This window comes from Siphateles boraxobius, unplaced genomic scaffold (genome assembly GCF_051911475.1).
Source record: "Siphateles boraxobius isolate OS27281-9 unplaced genomic scaffold, OSU_SipBor_1 22, whole genome shotgun sequence".
Lineage (NCBI taxonomy): Eukaryota > Metazoa > Chordata > Actinopteri > Cypriniformes > Leuciscidae > Siphateles > Siphateles boraxobius.
In genome coordinates, this window is record NW_027508833.1 from 33,943,890 (window position 1) to 33,957,041 (window position 13,152).

The following is a 13,152-nucleotide window of genomic DNA, read 5'->3' on the forward strand; positions in this document are numbered from 1 at the left end:
CACCCATAAAGCACTAGGCATGTTGCCATCCAAAGCCACTCCCAGCCTACTCATATTGAATAGCCTTGACCAGAGTCAAATACCACCTTACTTGAGTAGGAAATACTTTGTAGCAAACTTTAGTCATAATGTTGTTGACTTGTATTGTTCCCAGTTGCAATAATTGAAAAAGTAAATGCTTAGCGGGAGTTAATTTCGGTTTCCGGTGAAGGATCTAGAGTGTCGTAGGGAGTGGCTAAAGGCTGCAAAGAATCATAAATATGGAAAGAACACTGCTACGGACAATCTGAAGAACCTCTGTGTTTTTAGTCTTTATTTTTAACTGGATGGCTATGAACACAGTGTTTTAGGCCAAATGGGGCCTTTAACTCTTTGTTAAAGAGTAAACAAAGTAAAATACAATTTTCAGTGATAAACCTACTCTTAAAATAACTTTGTTATCAACCCTCTGTCGATTCAACTGTCCATGGGCAGGGATACAAAACTGCAGAGATAGAATCATCGTGTTTTAAAAATGGCGTCCCAAAGTTTTTGTTTTCGAACGTTACGATAACCCCGCCCCCAGCACCTAACATAACCGGTTCTTATCTCTAGACCAGCGCAAAGTTGGTGCTGAGTTGTACCCTGTTTTCTTGGCCCAGAGCCAGGTTTATTTGTGTGGAAAAGCAAAGAACCGATTTGAAACTAGGCTCTGGCTGCATCAGCACCAGCACTTCCTTGGTGGAAAAGGGGTATCGATAGTCATCTGGCAGACTCATCTGGCGGACTTTTGCTGACAAATAAATGGAAATTTCTCAATCCAGGCAAAACAGAGAATATATTCCCAACATTGTAACAAAGCAGTTTGAAAATTGGCAAACTGAACTGAATTAAAACAGTTTTTAGGCATTTAAACTAAGACAACAAAATCAGAGCTAAGGTCTGATTGTTAACATACAAACCAAGGTGCTCAAATGTACAAAGAAATTTTGAATCAAGTTCATGCCATTTGTCTCCGTCTTCTCTTCTCCCCATTTCCTGTCTTCTCCCAACTTATTATGCTGTCTTCGAATGCTATTGAAATTATCGTAAATTCGAGTTTTCTAGTTAAAAATCGGGCATGGACGTCCTCTCAAGTTGTATTTACCACTGAGAAGCTCTGGGATAAATTTGATACCAAAGTTCCCAAGTAGGGCAGGCCATAAACATGGCGGAAGGGAGAACGATTGCTGCTGTGACTGGTATTCTTTCAGTAGCGAATCCTAAATGTAAATTTAGATAGGGCAGATTCTGGGTCTTAGCACTAGTTTAGGATAAATATTTTGTAAGTTTATATTCTAATTGCTGAACACATGTAGAACACTTTTGGCAGAGGCATTATTCAGCCTGAGGGTGGCACTCTAACGTTGATTGGCTGGATTGAATAAACAAGACACAGCCATAGAATGCCACCTTAGAATTGGCTTAATGTAGTAGTATTTATTTTCTCCGAATGTTGTTTTAGAATATTACAAGTTGTGGTGGAAGTCCAGTGAGGAAAAGAAGGTCATGTCTATTCTCAGAACAAACAAATACAATAGAACTATATAAAGGCTATTCACATGACCATGTTTAAACTAAAGGATTTACAGTATACTTTCATTAATTTGATATACTACTCCACATAGGCAGATCAGAGATGCCAACTAGTTATTGACCTGATGCAGACTAATATACACGTGAAGGTAATTTATATCGTCTTGATCTGGAGTGAGGTTTATGCAAGGTAACGTGAAAATAAGTGGGGCAGTCTGAAATCTGCCCCAATGGCTCTCAATTAGAGGGCACTGCAGTTCCATTTTTCACCACAGCTGTACATTGGAAAATTGTGGGGTGCTGTAGAGCTGGGGAAGACTGATATCATAATACAAGCCTGCCGAAGCCATGCGCTAAATTTTAATATATATTCTGCTCACTTTACGACTTAAAATTGTCTAGAAAATCCAAAAATATTTGTTGCAGGATGCTGAACACATTTAAAATGTATTATTGAGTCAATTGATATAATGTTCTATGTTTTGGATGAATATTTTGGTGGGGCTCTGCCCACTGTTTTCTATATTAGTTTTTTTTTTCACAAAAGCAACATCACCTTGTCTTGTCATTACAGTAGTGCATACTTACATATATGAATCTGAAGTGAATAGTATGTTATACACAGCAAAAATAGCCTGTGTTTGACCGAAATTCCAGAATTGTCAACAAGCTGACTAGATAGCCTTTGTAATGTTTATATGTTTGCCAATGAATGGGACACTAAATATCATTTTGGCTTTAATACGATTTTTTTTCTAATATATAGCAAACCTGGTGTACGGCATGATTCCTGTTCTTTCTGACAACAAAGCACGTTGCGTTGCGAAGAGCTCATAATCACAATTTCAAAAGTGGGAAGAAGGAAATTTCCAATGGCATGTGAAGGCAGCATTATACAACAAAGTTGGAGTAGCTACTTTAAAACTGTAGCTTGTTAAGCTACTCATAACAACTAATTCAACTAAAATTAAGCTGGAGTTAGTTACTAGAATATAGTAACAAAATCTACCCTGTAAAAAAAATTATATATATATATATATATTCTGTTAAATTGAAGGAAAAGGCAGCAGTGGTTGCCAGCAATTCTCCGTAAAAAACAGTGTCAGATTCTGTGATATTTTATCCAATGAATTAAATAACAGAAAATGTGAAAAACACCCTAATGTTCATTACTGATAACAAAATAATTGATATAAAATATAATCATATGTGATGTATAGCATAGGGAGAATGTACTTTTGCTGTTTCATACTGTAAATTATATGGTAATTCATAGTTCTTACAACCGCCCAGTACACATGTAGATACATGCCGCATAGATCACACCCCCAGAGCTTTCAATACCTGCCTGACCTGACATATTTATTAAAAAAGTGCATATCTGTAGGTTACTGATGGGAAACATCAATGCTAACATACACTTATCAAGCTAATTAAAATCTAAGATAATGAATTCCAATTAAAAAGAGGATTGTTCAAGAAAAGTAATCTTAAAAAACATCCTTGAAACATTTGCCACAAAGACAGGGAAGGTGATTCTGATATGGAAAACAGTGCTTTAAATACAGACTAACATGCAGGAGATGACACTACTTTAACCTTTAAAGGTTTGCTACCCGAACGAAGAAAAAGAAACACAAAGATTCACTTGAGTAAGAGAGGAGACCTTTGTGGACAGTTCAGCCCACGCCACATGCATACTGGGACACAGGCCACAAGCTATGGAAATATGAAACTGGACAGAAATTAAGGTTATTGGGGTAAAAAGAAAAAGGATTTCTATGAAAACTTTTTTTTTTTCAATATAGCAACACATGGAAGAGAAAAACTTGAAAAACTGGAGCAATGGGAAGTGTTCTGTGTGATGCATGAGGCAACAATATAGCACAGGACAATATAGCCGCAGTCTAGTGCTTCAAAGACAGATCAGACATATTCTGGCAGTGGCCCTTTTCTATCAGGAAAAAAGTTTAATGTGCTGCAATGGATACCTGAGATACTATGGGTGGAGCATATGGGTTGGACATTTGTTCTTGGTGAAGGTTGACTCTGTACTCAGTCACTTCGCCCCTGACATCGTTGTCCTGTGGCGTCTCCCAGCTTACTCTGAGTGAGGACGAGGACACAGGAGACACCTGAGGAGGGGGCATGTACTCTGGCACTGTGGAGCAGAACAGATAATTCATCAAAATAAAAAACATTTTCCTAATCAGCACTTCTGTCTTGTTTTTCAGCAAATGAATTTACCAGTGACGAAAATTTGCAACATTTAGGCTGTTAAAGGGGTCATCGGATGCAAAATTCACTTTTATATGGTGTTTGCATATAAATGTGTCTTTGCAGTGTGTGGACACAACCACCTTACTATGAAATAATCAATAAACAGGTCGTTTGGATTTTCTGAGCACCATGATGTCATAATGCTCATGCTCCGCCCACGACCACTGACGGACTGTCCCGTATTATCATATTTCTGCCCACAGCCATTCGACACCCCCCATGGAAGAGAGGGGTGGGGTGAGCAGTTGCACCGAAACAGGTCACTGTGAACAGAGCTGTTTTTGAGGAGGTAAAAAGGGTGTTGTTTTACACAACCATTGAGGAATTGTAACCAAAGTATATTACAAACTTTACATGACCACCCTAAAGAATCATTACAACTTTTGGAAAATGGGCATCCGATGACCCCTTTAAGACTTGTTTGAGAGAAAACTAGAATAGTTTCTTCATTTTGTTTTTCATTATTTTAAGCACAAACCTAACAACATTCAACAAAAAAGAATAAGATTAAAAACTAGAGAACAAATTTTGATGTTGATTTTGGAAGCCCGAATCCTCTAGCCAGAATTTGAACTTGGATCGAATTTGTTCTAAATCAGATACAGATAAATTAGTACAATAAGATAACATTTATTTGAATGCATTAGTGAGAGAGCGATTGCAGGTGTGAATTAATCATACTTGTCTGTGCAGTGTATCTACTCTACTTGCTCTCAGAATATACATTTATTTGTCATTTTAACTGATGGAAATAATATTATTAATATGTCTAATGGCTGGGTAAGGTTTTATATATTTTTACTGGAAAAACAACACTAAATAATGGAAAAAATACATCAATAAAATTGTATTATTCCATAATTATTCCACTGAAAAGCATACTTTATACATTTTAATTTCTTTATTAAATAACTGCCAAAATGAATCTGCTCTACACTGATTAATCCTGACTCACTTCAAACAGCTGTTGGGTTGTCCTCTTGACACAACCTTTGACAAGGAAATGCGCAAATTCGAGTGCATCTCGTCAAACAAAAACATGGCGAGATATAAAAATATAAAGTACACCTCCCTCCAAGTGTCAAAATATAGAGAGGGCGTTGACAGAAACACTAAATGGAGCTTCAGCTGTCTTCTCTTTGAATAAAAGAGAAAGCCTGGATGGGTTCCTTCCTGTGAAGCACTTGTGGTGAAAATTTATCCCACATAAACAATCCCTCACATGTTTATGCTAATTCCTCATTTCCGTTTTTCAGGAACTGTCATTCTACGCAGTAACACTAGCCACCTATTCTTTCTCTGCTTAATAAGCATCTTCTCAAAATCAATTCTCCAGGGCTCCCATCTGAATAAAGACTGAAGATACAGGATTTTCTCTGCGGGATGGAGCCGCGTTTGTGGCCTATGAAATGCTATACTTGTTTATTTCAAACTGTTGTGATTGTTGTTCAAGATAATTTGTTCCATAATCTCCTCGGATATAAAACAAAATGAAAAGAGCCGTCCCCAACCAGAGTGATTTTTAAAATTTAATATAAAAGTTTCATATCATTTATAGTTGCAGTCATCCTAGTTTAGCTTTGGTTTTGTTTAAATGGCTTTCTTTGATAGGTCAAAGTGTGTTCAACTGACCTCCTTCTGCGGTACGTCCCAATGCCCACTCTGACAGGGTACTGCCGGCCATGTTAACTGTGAGCACTCTGAAGCGGTAGGTGGAAAATGCTTCTAGATTTGAAACCACCGCACTGCTCTCAGGTGGAGTTAGAGCATTCTCATTGGCTGTACTCATTGATGGCCGTGGGTTCAGCCAGCCACTACTGAGGAAAACCCTTTGCTCTGGACTGTGACTGGTGGCATTTCTCTGCGACTCATTCAGCAGCTGCATAAAGAGCTCATACCTGATAATTATACCTGGCGAAAGAAAGAAAGAGACATATATATGACAATACCTTCTTCCACAATCCCTTATTAAGCCTCAGAAAGAGACAGAAGATATTGAGATGTAAGACCGGCCATTGACAATTACACAATTACAGCTGCTGCATGAAATTATGTAGAAAAAAAGAGGCAGACACAGAGAATCAGATAGACACAATTAAACGGAGAGGAAATTCATTGAGAGAATCCTCTAAGGGCACTTTATAATGGTCCATGTTAATGAGCTAATTTGGCAAAAAGCATGATAACTGGCATTAAAAGTCATTGATATACAGAGGGCTATTTTGCGGCGCTTTTAATGGCGCGAGGCACAATACATAATTGTATGCAGCAATCAACTGTTTTAAATGTGAAATGTTTCTTTGCGGCGCACAGTCCCATCAGTTTATATTGCGAAATGAAGCATGGGCTGAGCCTTAATCAAGCCTCTTGGTTGTAGATTAAAGTTCGTAAGGAATTAATTTTCATCCCGGCTGAGATCAAATGGCATCTCTATAATAGTATTTCTCATTATTGTAATGATGTAGCTGGAGACTGCTAAAAAGGAAGCTACGACAGAGCAGCTCTGCCGTGTGCATTTAGGAATCACTGTTAAATAAATGATGTCCAACAAAATCATACTCCCTCTAAATTAAAAAAAGGAGAGATATATTTGGTGACTATTTAAATGAAAGAAGACATCATTAGTGTCAACAAGTTTAACATCTTTCATCATATTAGGTCTGGTGGAAGAAAAAAAAAGTACACAAAATGAAACAAAATACCCCAAAAATATGTAAAAATCAGGGGGTAGCGATCATTATAACAATGGGAACGCATTCCCCATGACCTTTTAAAACGTACATTCTCAACCAAGAGGCCGCATCAAATTTCTATGGGAGCTGCAGAATGACTAACAATTATTTAATTACTATGTTTAAAAAAAAAGAAATAAAAGAAATCTTCTGAAATTACAAAACAACTGTGGTTAATTCATTTCATATGTTGATTATCCTAGTTTCTGTAAAAAAATAAAAAAAATAACTAAGTTTGAAAACAAGCAACCTTGTCGTAATTACAACAGCACAATCTCGAAAACATATTATGGCATATATGAGGGGCTAATCAAATATTGTGTCGGAGAACCACTGGCATATACCAATGCTTTAATGTGTGCCCCCTATTTTTCAAATAAAACAGAGAAAAATGCTCTAAGGGTGTCAATACCGTTGGGTAACAATGGAGGTTCCCAGTCCACTTTGAGCTGAAAGGACCCTAGGGTTGTGATTCTGGGTGCAGGCTGCTGCTGGGGAGGTATCTGAGCGGTGAGGATGATCAGACTCTCGCTGCGAGCACAGCCTCCGTTAGTGCAAGCCTGCAGACTGAAGTTGTATCGAGTGAATGGTTGCAGCTCCTCAGCAGTAGCCTCTGTTTGAAGTCCTGTGTAGTGGATCCTCTCTTCTCCGGTCAGATCATGTATCGAGCTCAGAGTATAGCTGTCCATCGGACCAGTGGTGTTCAAGGGCTCAGTCCAGTTAAAGGAGACGCTGGTGGGTTTGGCTCGACCCACAAGGGTTAATTGGAGCTCCTCTTGCTCGGGGACAGAAGACAGGGTGCGTAATCTGAGCGCGGCACTGCTGGTGTTAGCACGAATATTACTGGTGATGAGCTGGTAAGAGTATGTTGTATAAGGAGACAAATCGGCGTCTATGTAATGCATAGTTCCTGTATGAGAAAGAGAATAAGGAAGCTGTCAAATAAGATTGATGACAAATGTTAGTGGAACAATGACATCAATACCATTCAAAAGTTCGGGAGTCAGTCTCTTGGACATCAAGGCCTAGTAATGTTTTTTCAAGGCCAAGTAAAAAAAAATATATTGTGAAATAAATGCAATTTATTCTCATTCTAATATGTTGATTTGATGCTCAAGTAAAACATTTTTTACTTATGATTTAGGATTTATAATTAATTATTTAATTTGAGGCTTCACCATCAATGAACCACATGACATTTTGAAACATGAACTAAAATTGCCATGATATAAAAAGGTCAAATTAACACAGTAATGAGAGTCTCCAGGGTCTTCTCTATGATATCATTTGAATCAATCAATATTATTGCATCACATTTGATTAGGACACAGAGTTTAAGTATCATTTAATTCCAGAACACAATATTATATTATATACTATATAGGCGTTCAGAAAATCTGCATTAGTCTGACTAACCGAACGGGTGCTGGCTATAGCTGGTCTGGATGATCTCTGAATCTCGGAGTAGAGTGTACGTCAGTGCATTGCTGTTGGGGGAGTCAGGGGCTCTCCAGCTCAGGTCTATGGTCGTGGAGTTCAGAACCCGGCCGAGGGGAGGAGGCTGCTGTCGGGGATCTGAACAGGAGTGGTTTAAGACAATGCATATTGCTGATAAATCCGTGAAAAAGAACTTAAGAGGTGGAAGAGACAAGGTTAAAGCACCACATCTGCTAGCTAACAGGGAAAATGGACTATGAATATACAAGAGCAACAATCATTTGCTACATGTAAATAATGCTAACTTAATAAAAACACTGTACTGGAGGGACACATTAGGGCTTTAAGAGACTCGGTGAGGTTAAGTGCTGTACGCTCTAAACGCATACAGACCCATAAACAGGTCACCTTTCCGTATACATGCTGAATGTTTATAGACCCGATATGCACTGAACCAAGGAAGGGAATAAGATCATGAGAGAGAGATATAGAAATGATCAGAAATGTAGACAAAGAAATGTTCAGCTAAAACATATGGATGCAACATGATTAAATTTGAGTGTCAGCTAATGTATGTATTTTGAATAAAGTATGTAATAAGTCCAGCGTAAATATCACAGCATTTGCGCAACGGCAGTGAATTTTGACCTTAGGTGTGCTTCTCTTGCGTTAAACTTAGAAAGCAATTTGACTATATTGAAGAAATCTGCATTTAAATTACAGTCACTACAATAAAGAAACTCTCTGATATGATCCCGTTTTCCCGTTTTTGAGCCAAATGGAATGTTGAGCCAAATAATTTTTACTATTTAAGGCGATTTGGTTCCGGAACCATGACATGGTTTGACGAGCTTTCTTTTCTATGTTGAAGCATTTCCTATTTAAAAACCAAAGTTGGAGTAGTATAAATCGAAGGGCTCGCAACTCTTTTAGCCACTAGCCTTTAATTTCTGTCATAATTTCCATCATGCTTGAAATCATGTACGAGAGCATTGAAGATACTTTCAAAATTAATACATTCCACTTACTTCCTTCAAAACCAATTTATATTTGGGAAAAATAAATAAAGTATGAGTGCAAGTGCAACCCAGAGCTCAACGTAGACAACATGAATGCAACAAAAACACCAATTTTCATTTCATGGGATCATGCTGATTAGAAATAAACTTAATTTAGCTGTAATTTAATACTGAAAAATGATTGATAAAAATTAGCTTGGTGTCAATAAAATGTATTATTTGTATTGTGCATATGTTGTTATGCTCATTGCAGTATTGTGACATCAGCTTATCAACATGCTAAAGTAAAACTATTTAAAATCAGTTACAAATTATTAATATATACATGTTTACGTGAATAAATATTAAAATTTTGCCTATTAATCAGTGTTGCTATAGTTAAGTAAAACTAAAATCAATTAAAATAATTTTGATTAACTGAAATTAAGCTGAAATAAAATATGGATATTAGATGTAAACCTTAAATGAAACAAAAATTACAAATGTTTTCTTGTCAACTTACTGAAATAAAGTACAAATAATAATAATAATAATAATAATAATATTTAAAAATACAAAAAATACAAAAAATTACAAAAGCACATACAATTCCTAAAATTAAAAAAAATTATAATAATATTGATAAATACAATAATATTATATAAATAATACTAAAATAACGCTGCTATAAAACTATTCCTCAAGTACATATTGATTCTGACCTTTACTGCAGCCTAGGTAGTTGTTTGGATTCATGTGACTGGCTCCCTCCACACAGGCGTCACATTTATCTCCGGTCACATAAGGCTTGCACAAGCATTGCCCCGTCTGGGGGTGGCATGTGCCATTGAATCCCCCCACAGGATCACATCCACACGCCTCACACCTAGGCACATGAAGATCACAAGAGACACAAAAACCATTTTCATAAGATAAAAAACAGTATCACTTCTGATGACATTGACTATTTCTGTAGAGGACATGAAATCAGGTAATTAACCAAAAGTAACAAGTCCAGTTTTATTTACAAAAAACTGTGAGTCTCTCCGACAGGCTAAGATATGAAGAGTTGCACAAAGTGAATGTGTGCGCTTTAGTGCGTGTGTGACTGTGAGGGAAGGACTAAATGGAGGCATTCACAGATGCACCTGTCAGTGACACTTCTGGGAGGGGTGTAGGGGATGGAGGAGAAAAGGCCCTGAGGGGCCAGCAGCGGGTGATGTGGGGGCCAAGCGCCTGACACCCTCGAAAGCAGCTGATAAAAGCCACAGACTCTTAATGAGCTGAAAATTTGTTCTGTCAACTAGAGGGGTGTTTTGGGCAAAGCCACCCGTTTCCTAATGTGGTTCGACCTTGACTCCTCGGAAGGAGACAGTGAACTTTTTTTTTTCCTTCCCCAGTCATGCAAAAATGAAGCCAGTTGAGGTTTCAAATTCTGTGATCAGTACCAATATTGTGATGTTCCACATGCTTACATTCTCCATATTTTAAATATATCAGTAGCTTGCAGCTATCAAATAAATGACTCCAGATTGCTCCTCGACGTTTGTCTAGAACAGGTGTTGCAAATAGAGCTGGAAAGTTTGCAGACAAGAAATTGAGCAAGTTTGACTGGCAACAAGAAAAAACAGTGAGCAGATATGAATATGACCTACACTTCTGTTAAATAAAACTTTTTCCCTCCAAGGTTAAATGGTTAGCCAAGCACCATTCTCCATGTAGCCTATGTTTGTCATTTTCTGTGATGGCTAATCTTCCCTAACCATATTGTGGGTTTTTAACTACCTCTATTAGGTGGTCCGCAGCGGACGACCCAATATAAGAAAACAAAATAAGATGCATTGTATTATTGATTCCGGGGCGGACAAATGAGTTTATAATATTTAGATAAAGAAATCTTTACTGTGTAGGATCTCCTGATGCAGTTCAAGCTTCCCCTCTAATCAGTTTAAATAGTTCATTTTTCATCCTTACCGGGCGAACGAGTGCAGCTGGATGGATTGCGTATGCAGTGATCTGTCACGACTCGTATGGATTAACAATTTGTGATGTCCGGTAGCCCTGTTGTTGATGCATTGAAAACACGCACTCATGCTATTTGCATCTCACCAGCTAACAATTAATGTTCTCCCTACCTACTGTGCATCCCAACATCATATTTTTTATTTTTGTGTGGGGGGGACACTTAAAAGGTAAACGATGGTTTATATGGGAAGTGCTGACGATGTCCCCCACTGTTCCTTTTCTTCACCCAGCATGGCTGGAGTAGTTATCTATCTCCTAAAAGCCTTTAGGAAGGTCATTCAATGAGACTTCAACTAAACCGCTAAGACTTAAATATAAAAATAATCAAAAGAAAATCTGCCGTATGTAGGAAACGGAGACAAAAAAAACATGAAAAATAATTTTCCAATCCACTGACTCCTGAGAATGCCAAGTTTTCCATCCCCAACTTAGGCCATATGTTCAAGCTGGGCGGCTGCTTTGGAGTATATCATTAAGACAGCTAACATATGATGTATTTACAACCTAATTGATGTATCCAACAAATCAAATATGCAGAGAGCATTAAAATGCAGCCTCGTTTAGAGGTGGGATACTTTAATGGCTAATTTGACCTTTGCTGGCTCTGTCTGAACCCATGGACCAGTAAGCAGCTAACTGGCTCAAATCGCTATGAAAAGTGATGTGCATGGTTTTCTTAATGGGCTTTATTCACTAGGTGTTCAGTCTAGGTGATGGGAGGGAGGTCTGGAGTCATTTTTGACGGTGATTTACACTCTTCTTTTTAACTTGAAGATATATCTTCAAACGTCTTTCTCGAACATGACCGAAATAAGGGTGTTAGACTATAGCACTGACCTGCCAGCACTTGGATTAAAGCCAAAGAAGAGATCCTGGCACTGGTCGCATCTGCGACCGGTCAGTGATGGGTGAGCACACACACACTGCCCTGAGTGGACAGCACACACCTGCCCCACTGCTCCGACCGAGTGACATTCACACACTTCACACCCGCTCATACCCGCCTTGGACAGGAAGAAACCTGCAATGACAGGATGTGAAGAAACACAAACACATTATGCATTTTATTGTGTGCTCTTTCTTTACTTTCTCTTTTTTATCACTATGAAAATAAAAAAATCTGTCAACATTTCCTTGAGAAAAAGAGGTACACTTCAACGCACTTTTAAAAAGAGTATGAAAAGTGCAAATGAATGTAATTTTTTCAAACACTTAATTGCATGTTATTTACAATGATATGAAAATATACAGTGGTGGTCAGAATAAATGGCACCCCTGGTAAATATGATCTAAAATGTCTGTAAAAAAAAATGCATTGTTTATCCTTTTGATCTTTCATTAAAAAAATTAGCAAAAATCTAACCTTTCATTGAAGTAAAAGAATTGAAAGTGGGGGGTAAATCACATTATGAAATAAATGCTTTTCTCCAAAACATGCTGGCCATAATTATTGGCTCCCTGTTATTAAATACTTTTTGCAACCTCCTTTTGCCAAGATAACTTAGTTTTCTTCTATAATGCCTGATGAGTTTGGAGAACAACTGACAAGAGATCAGAGAACATTCCTCCATACAGAATCTCTCCAGATCCTTCAGATTCACAAGTTCAGGTTGGTGCTTCTTCTCTTCAGTTCACCCCACTCATCTTCTATATGGTTCAGTTTAGGGGACTGGGACGGTCAAGACAGAAGCTTCATTTTGTGCTCAGTTACTCATTATTGTGTTGATTTTGATGTTTGTTTTGGACCATTGTCCTGGTGGAAGATCCAACCACGGCCCATTATAAGATTTATAGCAGAGGCAGTCAGGTTTAGATTTTTTATCTGTTGGTATTTGCTAGAATCCATAATACCATATAGATCTGAACAAGATGTCCAGGACCTCCAGCAAAAAAATAGGCCCACAACATATAAGATCCAGCAGTATATTTAACCGTAGGCATGGGGTACTTTTTATCCCTGCTTGCACCAAACACATCTGGTGGGTTTGCTGCCAAAAGGCCCTTTTTAAGTTTCATCTGACCATAGAACCTCATCCCTTTTAAAGTTCCAGTCGTGTCTGACAACTGAATATGCTGGAGTTTGTTTTTGGAGGAGCGAGGAGGATTTTTCTAGAAACCCTCCCAAA

General features: G+C 37.9%; 1 protein-coding gene across 2 annotated transcripts in view; it reads right to left on the reverse strand.

Moving 5' to 3' along the window:
* ush2a (Usher syndrome 2A (autosomal recessive, mild)) overlaps positions 1-13,152 on the reverse strand; it is a 238,385-nt gene that overhangs the window by 165,437 nt on the left and 59,796 nt on the right. For both annotated transcript variants that reach the window (XM_077239789.1, XM_077239790.1), the window contains exons 14-19: positions 11,864-12,047; positions 9,724-9,887; positions 7,983-8,141; positions 6,979-7,476; positions 5,467-5,745; positions 3,546-3,715 (exon numbers count right to left, since the gene is read on the reverse strand). In XM_077239789.1, coding sequence (XP_077095904.1) covers positions 3,546-3,715; positions 5,467-5,745; positions 6,979-7,476; positions 7,983-8,141; positions 9,724-9,887; positions 11,864-12,047 — 1,454 coding nt within the window. The remainder of the gene's footprint in view (positions 1-3,545; positions 3,716-5,466; positions 5,746-6,978; positions 7,477-7,982; positions 8,142-9,723; positions 9,888-11,863; positions 12,048-13,152) is intronic.